General features: G+C 34.0%; 1 protein-coding gene across 1 annotated transcript; it reads left to right on the forward strand.

The window, feature by feature from the left end:
• Window positions 1-5,051: 5,051 nt before the first annotated feature.
• On the forward strand, window positions 5,052-8,461 carry LOC132299489 (NAC domain-containing protein 35). The gene is made up of 3 exons (XM_059796154.1): window positions 5,052-5,536; window positions 6,580-6,848; window positions 7,481-8,461. The coding sequence occupies exons 1-3, from the start codon at window positions 5,302-5,304 to the stop codon at window positions 8,153-8,155; spliced, it is 1,179 nt and encodes a 392-aa protein (XP_059652137.1). The 5' UTR covers window positions 5,052-5,301; the 3' UTR covers window positions 8,156-8,461.
• Window positions 8,462-9,837: the final 1,376 nt, after the last annotated feature.

The raw sequence follows: 9,837 nt of genomic DNA on the forward strand, positions 1-9,837 counted from the left end.
TTTGGGGCCACGACCGCAGATATAGTCCGAGTTTTACCCAATCTGTGTGGAGGGATCGCCTTGCACAAGTCTCGTAGTTTAGTGGGAGTAAAGCCTTAGACACCTCGGTATTAAACCCCAATCGTCTGTCCATTGCTTCTTGGATTCTAGAAGTCAGAGATGAGAAAGAGGGACTATTCAAGGTTCTGCCTTCAAGACCCCCAAGGTTCCATCCCAGCCCCACACCTTGAGTTCCTTAACAGGGGAGCTCGAGGAGGGAAGTCTTTCTTTGGTTTAGAGCCCCTTCTGTAAGAGGGAGTGCTCCGAAGATAGGAAAAGGTAGGACCCATCCAATTGGAGCGGGATACCTTCACAGGAGAGTGAAGGGTGGCGACTCCTTCCTCGTACAGTATTTCATAGTTCTAGGACTAGTTGCTCGAGTTCACTAGCCCTTTCAGAGAAACGCCAGACAGATCCTGACATGGTCCAATCAGCACTAACCAGCCTTTGGTAATAATGCCATGCAGAATGCTGATCTGGCATGATTATCTACAGCAAGCAACCCTATATTGCATGGAATAGGCAAGAGAATATTAGGCTTGTGATGATATTAAGCCTACATGGTCTTGCCATATGTGCCTCTCTCTCTAGATAATCATCACATAATTTGTGGCTTTCTCTCTAGATAATCAGCACATAATTTGTGGCGGAAAAAGAGTTCAGGTAATACAAGCCTATGTCGCCATTTTGGTGGTGGTGGTGACCATGGGTCTGTCCACCTAATTAATTAATTTGGTTGAAAACGTAAAAGCTTAATTGATATGTGATCAAAAGTAGCAACTTAAGTACACAAGGTTTTTTTTTTGTTGGAAGATTAATTAAGTAATTACATACACTCTCATGCCTCCATTGAAATGTGAACTTTTGGGGGAAGGGCTTGACACATGAGAAGAACATTTGTTTTGAATAAGTCATAAAACAAGACCTGGAAGTTAAATCAAATTTTCTCAATCAACAATTAATTAGGTACTATTGATTGAGAAAACAAGAACATGAACCTTTATATATATATATATATATATATATATATATATATATATATATATTACTGTCACTAAATTGAGATAGTTTTTGAGATTATAAAAAGTTAAACCAACCTTTTTATTTTAAATTAAATTTCTCGATTAACAGTTAATTAGGTAAGTTCACCACTCTTGTCATGGGAATGTTTTATTAAGTAATACAATTACCAACAGACCAGTGGTCTAGCGGTACCAAACTCTTACTTTTCAGATGGAGGCCAGGAATTCGAGTCTCGATGGAGGCATATGTGTGTGAGTACCAACTAAAAAATAAATAAAATAAGTAATACATGATTCTTCCTATAGTATTTTAGGGTATAGAAAATTTAACATCTTATGGTCCTTGAGATACTTTCCATATAGTTTTTTTAAAAAAAGATTATCTACATCCTTCTGGAATTTCTAAGTGAAGTCCTTTTCTATATGTAATTTATTTATCATGTCATCGTTGTGCAGTTGACCAATCTCAACCATTCTCAAAGCATAATAGTTTCATGGAAAGAAAAAGAGGGAAGAAGGAAGAAAAATGTAAGGTCAATATATGGTTGTGAAGAATACTAATTTCCAATGGAGAGAGAGAGAGAGAGAGAGAGAGAGAGGCTACAAGTTTCCACAGAAAGGAAATCATTTTCATATGGCAGAATGTAAATTGATCTGAATCTTACTGGGAAAAAAAAATATGATCTGAATCTTAGTAAGAGGCATGCACAATGGGCGGTCCATGATGGGGATTTATTGAAAATGATGTTTACAGTATACATATTTTATATCCATATATATATATAAATATATAATTAACAAAAAGTCAATAAGTAGTAGCTTGTGAATATATATTTTATAGGAAGTGGGTGAAAATTATGAGCCTAACTTGCATCATTTTTGTTAAAGCACATTACCAACCTAGTTGTAATATTAAACCAAATCTCACTCGCAGTGTTTTCTAGTTGGAGAGACAAGACTGTTTGTGACTCATGAATCATGACTGACTTTAATTATAATTTTCAGCTTCTACTTTTATCTCTCTTCTTCCAATTATTAGACACTATAATATAATGTAATATATATATATATATATAGGTATGATATAAATGCATGAATATATAGAAAATCTCTGTGATGATGAATTGATGATGGGGTAGGAGGCTGTACCTTTTGATTGAAAATTCTCTCTCATATATATGCAGCATGCAAGAGTCAAATGGTATTTCTAGAAACTCTCTTGAATCTTCTTTCCGCCCATTTGAATCCATTAGAAAAAGTCACAAACTAAAGACTTTTACTTCTAAGGATACATAGAGAATATATTTTATTACACTATTTATTTTTTATTTATATTTTACCACTCTAGTTTCTTTTTCTATATATATATATATATAGATATAGATATATAGATATTTTTCCGTGTACTCGCTATAGGCCACAGAAAGAGAAATCAAAGAGAGGTTAGAATACTTTTTCTAAAATTCTTTAGGACCCATATATGTCAATGTCTTTGTTTTCTAATGAGACACGGTTTGGCTTTTCCATTACAAAGGAAAAATAAACTTTATATAGAACAAAAGTGGATTGATAAATAGCCATCGAATGATGAATATTTAGAGAGAGAAAGAGAGTCTATTATATATATATATATATAAACACACACACAATATTCATGAATGTATTGATAGTATTGGATGATGACGAGAGACTCAACAAGCTAGCCATATATTGACGATTTCAATAAATGCAAAAAGTTGTCACTTGAGAAGATTCTGCGGTACGTGCTTAATTGGACGTACTAATTATACAAAAAGATTGGGAGGAAATTAAAATTATAATAGTAACTAAAAGAAACATATGAAAAAGAAAAGAGAGAGGAAATAAAAATTATATATATATATATATATATATATATATATGACTACAACTGGAGATTCTTCCTTTCATTATATATATATATATGTATCAGTATCATGGAGAGAGTGGTCACGGGCTTCTCTTGACTATCGCAGTAGTCCCACAGACACTACTAGCTCATACACACTACACTCCAATCTATGCTTTTTTATATAATATCTTGTGTAGACGTTTTATGTATGATGTTATGTGAACTGAGAAGTGCAATTCATGATAATGAAAGCTATACTATATTATATGTATATGATGCACTTACATGTGTGAATTAATGTTATGTTTTCATACCAATGCATAAATATTTTGTACAATATATTAAGCTTGGTTTCAATTTGTGCAACTTTAATTACTAATTAGTTTGTGATTCATTATTTGTTTGTATGGAGAGGGTAGGGATCAAACTAGCTAGCTACATCTAGTTTGAATGGAGTGAAATTGTATTCAAAGACAAATTTAACTTTTCCATATGTTATTGTGACATATTATATATATATATATATATATATATATATATATATATATATATATATATATATATATATAACACTATACTTTGGTTGCAGTGAGCTTCAAAATAATGTTAAGCGCGCATTCTCTCCCTTTCGAAGCTGAGCTCAAAGTCATGCATATTTTGTAGCTTTTCTTGCCATGAGGAAGGCCTAAAGAAGAAAGTTTAGTTGGCTTCTCCATTGTACTTGTGATTGTGTATATATAACTTCTACTATATATATTAAAGTTCTTTTGTTAAAAAATAGAGTTTAAATTGCATTCACATCCCACTATAGTTTAATTTTACAGTCCTCTATATTGTTGTAAATTTAACAACAGGTAATTATCTAAGAACTTTTGCCCTTACTGTATTATTTTAATTAGTTGATGTGTTTAAGTGAAAGGTAAGGGTAAACATGGTATTACAAATTTTAATTTTTGCTGATATAAAGCACATATTTCAGCCTTTGACATTTTTTTTTTTAGTCGATAATGTAGGGTAGGAGTGTAGGACAAGACTATGGATCTCTATGTGAAATAATAATAATATAATATGTTATTATATATATATTTTATATATATATATATATATATGATAATGTTTACTTATTTTATGTATGTTATCTAAATGAAATTGCTAATTTAGATATTAGAGTTAGATATTTGTAGTTTTTATTTTCTAACCAATCAAACATATATTTTAAAAATACATTTGAATCACATTTTGCTAAGAAAAATAAATACAAAATATTCTTTGTAGTATCCTGAAAGTGTTGATATTGTCTCCTAATCATGTCGATGGAGAAAAAAATATATATTCAAATTTTAGTTAAGACACTTCTAACTTGTTATCTCCCAACCGTATCCATCAAGAAAAAAAAATAATAATTCCAGGACATTCTATCTGTGTTGGCACGAACACGGCATCTCTAAAAGAAGTGTATGTTCTTACACACAAACATTTACACAATCTCTAAAAGAAGTGTATGCGCTTACACATAAACATTAGTCACACAACATTAAATCTTATAATTTGGACATGCCACAATCATAATAAATTTAGTTTAAATATCACAGTACTATATTACTAAAAAAAAATGAAAATCTTACCTCGTGCATATTTCGGAGAAAGATTCAAAATAGATTTTACACTAATTTGATATTTTATAGAGTACTTTTGATGAAATATAAATTGAGTAATAATACAAGTTTGAAAGTAGAATAATTTCGACATCAGTTGAATCACTGATCATGATGTCAGTTTTCACTCAGTGACTACGTATTCATTTTTCATATAAATAAATAGTGCTGATAAATTGGTGCTGAGATGGAATGACCCAGAAGTCATGTAAAAATTCACAAATATATATATATACAAAAAATAGTAGAAAATTTATGGTAGAGTTAAGAAAGCTCCAAATCCACCGCTCAAGGGCTGTGGCCACCCTGTCCTCTTTTTGACATGTCATTTTCCCCATCTTAAAACACCTCAATGCATACCTCTCTTCCCATGTAGGGCCTGAAAGCTATGTAGATCTTTCTATTATCTCTCTCTCTCTCTCTACTCTCTTCTTCTTCCTTCTCATGACTTTAGAGAGAGAAACAATCCAAGAAGACTACAAGACTTACAAAAGTTGTTGGCATGTACGACATTTTAACCATCCATCTATATGACCTTGTCCACCCCACAACTTGCACAACCCTAATTTCGTACAATAACTCACAAGTGTATAAAAGGGGGAGGGCAAAAACTAGTGAGCAATAAGTTTTATGTATATGACCTAGCTAGGTATATATATATATATATATGATCACAAGTGATACATATATATATATAAACCATTAGGGTTGGTTTATGGCAATTGCAGCAACCATGAGTACTAGCCAAGATGATCATGATCAGAGCAGCAACAACAAGGTGGATGATGACCAGCATGAACACGATGTCGTGATGCCGGGCTTTCGCTTCCACCCCACTGAAGAAGAGCTGGTAGAGTTCTACCTTCGCCGTAAGGTCGAGGGCAAGCGTTTCAATGTTGAACTCATCACTTTCCTTGATCTATATCGCTATGACCCTTGGGAGCTTCCTGGTATATATACATATACTTGCCCTCTCATGTGGAGTACTAATATACATGTATATATATATATATAGTACCCTTTTCCTTGTTTTACCTAGCTAGCTTCACTATCTTCTCCTTCTTCTCTCAGCATGAAGACCTAAATTTCCTTTGTTTGTGTTTATATATATATATATAGAGAGAGAGAGATATATATAGATAACTGTATATGAGAATTTTATCTTGCTTAGCTCAAGCAGAAACACCCAAATACTAGTTACAAAGCATTTGTAATAGGAAGTTTGAAAATTCTTAATCTCTGACTTAATCTTTTCTGAAGATACGACGGAATAAAAAAAAATCAGAAAGCTCTTCTTTGTGACGAAAATGCCAAAATAGCAAGTTGTCTCAGTCGTCTTTGTCTTGATCCTTATGTGCCTCTTGAATCTTCTCTTTTCATAAGCTATTGGGAGCTTCCTAGCTAGTATAATTACCATGTAAGATAGACTAAATATCCCTTTATTGATTTGGCTTTACTCTAACTCATCTCTTTCTCTTCTTTTAGTATAAAGACCTAAAATTTCTTGTGTATGTGTGTGTTTATATATACGTATGTTCATTTGTATTCATCATAAGCTTTTAGGAGCTTCATGCTGTACTCGCCCTATCAAATGGACTAATACCCATTATTCTTTCAGCATAAACACCTAAATTTCTCGTGTGTGTGTGTATTCATTTATATACATCATATATAAGGTATTAAACTTCCTGTGTGCTTACCCTCTCCAATGAAGTAGTACCATTTCATCTTTATTAAGTATTATTTTTCTTCAAAAAGTACTCTTTTCATTATTAATTTACCTTAATTCATTCTCTTCTCTCTCTCTCTCTCTCTCTCTCTCTCTCTCTCTCTCTCTTCTTTAATCATAAAGTCCTATATTTCTTTTATACATAGTTATATGATATCTAATTCATAACAACATAAGGTGTATATATTGATCTTTCCAATTGAAATCTATATATATTAGTTTGGTGCTCCAATTATATATATTTGCTTGTTTTGTTAATTTCAGCTTTGGCAGCAATTGGGGAGAAGGAATGGTTCTTTTATGTGCCTAGAGACAGGAAGTATCGAAACGGGGATCGACCAAACCGTGTGACAACTTCAGGGTACTGGAAGGCCACCGGAGCTGACCGGCTGATCCGGACTGAGGATTCCCGGTCAATTGGGCTGAAGAAGACACTGGTTTTTTACTCTGGGAAAGCTCCAAAAGGCATCCGAACTAGTTGGATCATGAACGAATACCGTTTGCCACAGCATGAAACCGAAAGGTTACAAAAGGTACATACATATATATACACAGACTCACACACACACATACATAGATATACATTGATCATCAATCTTTATATATATATATATAACAATATATAACATCCCAAAAAATAAGAAGAGCTAGAACTTAATAGGCTTTCTAAAATCTTTGATTTGAATCCTTTATAGTTGAATACACACAAACACACGCACATATTGATCTTGAACCTTAGTAAAAAAAGCTCTATTTTCTCCCACTATGGTTGCAAATGATCTGCTCATTTCTAGCTTAGACATAGCACACCATCATATAGATAAGAAAAGTTGAGAAATTGAAAGAGGAAAAGAAAATTTTCAACGGGACACTAGCTAGTGACAATTAAGTTTCCAATTTTGTTTCTTATTTTATAGGATTCTTTAACCTTTTATATCACAGAAATAGAGAGACACATGCATGAACTTGAAATTCAGTGACGTATAATTAAAGTTCCATTTCTAGCTTTAAATACTACTGGTTCTTCCCATAGATAACTGCAACCGATTTCATATGCTTCATGTCCAAATAATTTTTTTTATCAATCTAACCCCTTGTGTTATATGAAATTGCTTAAATTAGGTCAAGATTACATATATCTCATTCAATTCTACTTTGTTTTCAGGCAGAAATTTCGCTTTGTCGCGTCTACAAGAGAGCCGGAGTAGAAGACCACCCATCCCTCCCTCGCTCTCTTTCAACCAGGGCATCCTCATCGCGAGGAATGCAGCCGGATAAGAAGCAGCTTGACGCTATTACCCATCCTCCCCCGGAGCAATTGCAAACTTTTGGAGGACAAACACAGCAAGTTGAGACTGAGAAAATGAGTGAAACAAGTGGAAGTAGTAGCAATGAAATTGGGACAGCTCTTGGGCTTTCCAAACACACTACTTCTTACACTGCATTAACCCCAATGACCACCGCATTTGCACCACTTATGCCAATGGAAGAAGATAGGATGTTGTTGCACCACCCAAAACAGGTTCCTTCTTTGCTAATCCCCAATTGCACCACCATTCTTTCCGGCACTTCTTTCGTGTCACCTAACTCGGTTGATGATCTCCATAGACTAGTGAATTACCAACAGGTTTCAATAAATCATCAACAACAATATTACCAAAATCAACTACAACATCTCTCTTCTCAATTCTCCTCCACTTTGCAGCCTCAATCGCAGTCTATGCTGGCTCTCAATCCACTTCCGGGCTCATTTCAGGCTGTCGGCTTCTCGGATAGATTGTGGGATTGGAACTCAGTCACTGATGCAACAAACAAAGACTACACCAGTCCTTTCAAGTAATATCCATGAACTGATCGAACATACATATATATAGATAAAATATTTATATATATGATCTGCTAATTAATGTTTAATTATCAAGTGTTTAGGTATTAGCTAAGAAGATGACTCCTGTTGATCAAAGCTAGCTTCATTAGGGTTTTGTGTTTAAATTAAAGGATTATCAAGTTAATTCCTTGTAGTAACTTTTGTATTTCAGTTCTTGAAATTGTGTAAGCTGTAGTTGAATTGATGATCAACAAATAGTTAGTGTTGCTTAACTAGTATTTCAAATTAAATGAAGACTGTCTCTTTTTTTTTTTTTTATGTAGTAAATCAATCTCAAACTATTTCCTCATAATTGAATTTTTTTTTGTGCCTAACTAGTTTTCTTCAATTGGACTCTCTCCCTCCCCCCACCCTCTCTCTCTCTCATGAGAATGATAATGGCATGATTGGTGCTCACAGACTATGCAGAGACACAAAATTACCATGAAGGGTTTGGACCCCATTTCCACAAGGCAACATTCACAATGAAGACATTGTGGACTGTCCCATTATGCTTATTTTGTTGGAGGGACTAACTAATCCACTTAGGAGGCAATTCTAGAACCACCCAACTGAGCATCAAGAATTTCAATTTTTATGACATACCATAACTGTGACGTCTCACGTTGCCAGAGGGAGGAAAAGTTGTTTGCAGACGCAGCAAACAGTATCCACATAGAATGGCCGGTCCTGACCAGAGCTTTTCTTTGAAAATCGTGAACACTTTATAGTAACGTGACAATGCATTCGGATCCTCTGCAATAGAGTATGCCTCTGTATTGTAATAGCCACACACATGTGAGTGATTCGGACGGTATAATTGTTACAAGACGCGTTAGAGGACCCGTACTCTTTGACAATAATCCTCACTCTCTCCCTCTCCATATAGTCCATTTATACATTATATATATATATGTGTGTGTGTGTATGTGAGTTCATATATGTATGTATATACATATACATATACACACATATATTGTATGCGTCTGTCTGTTTCTTTGCGCGTGTGCGTGCGGTGGGGTGGGTGGGCGCAGCTACATTCTTCTTGGGATCTGGTCTAGAGGTGTAGTAGCTGAAGTCTATGATATATATAGATATAGATATATATATATATATAGCCGCGTATTGGCTGTATATAGCTAAGCTTTACCAATTATTACCCCATCTGAGAAGCACAAAGACTTGCAGACTTACACTCTAATTGTAGTCTTGTGGCTGTGGGTCATAATCATAGAGAGGACCAGCCACTGTCACTCCAATCACCCACTAACTCAATTTTAACCTTTCCTTTCTTCTTCTTCATCAGATTTTGGTTTTCAATGACATTCCAAAAAGACAAGAATATTACATATGTTAATTTAGAAGGGAAAAAAAAAAATAGCAATCGAAGAAAAAAGTGGCCTGGAGTATTACTATTGGAAATTAGGGCTTCTATCATTTTATGCATTAATGAGTGTACACATGAGTACCAGTCCTTAGGTGGAGAAAAGAAAAGGGATGTCATGGAAAGGAGGGGTGGAGTTGGAAGGAAATTAATGTTAGGTCCATTATAATTTTTAATGCAATAAAAGAATTATGTAAGTACACCAAGGACGTTTCTATTTAATGTAGAGGTGATGTTAGTAATAGAACATATAAAAATAATAATTTATGAA

The sequence above is a fragment of the Cornus florida genome, unplaced genomic scaffold (genome assembly GCF_030987335.1).
Source record: "Cornus florida cultivar Cherokee Brave unplaced genomic scaffold, ASM3098733v1 CherokeeBrave_3.0.0_Hap2_Chr03, whole genome shotgun sequence".
Lineage (NCBI taxonomy): Eukaryota > Viridiplantae > Streptophyta > Magnoliopsida > Cornales > Cornaceae > Cornus > Cornus florida.

What these genes read in the sequence shown, in the direction of transcription:
- LOC132299489 (XM_059796154.1), top strand. Translation starts at nt 5,302, where the DNA reads ATGGCAATTGCAGCAACCATGAGTACTAGCCAAGATGATCATGATCAG. An exon ending in TGACCCTTGGGAGCTTCCTG is followed by an intron (nt 5,537 to 6,579) that starts GTATATATACAT and finishes TGTTAATTTCAG; the next exon opens with CTTTGGCAGCAATTGGGGAG. An exon ending in AAACCGAAAGGTTACAAAAG is followed by an intron (nt 6,849 to 7,480) that starts GTACATACATAT and finishes CTTTGTTTTCAG; the next exon opens with GCAGAAATTTCGCTTTGTCG.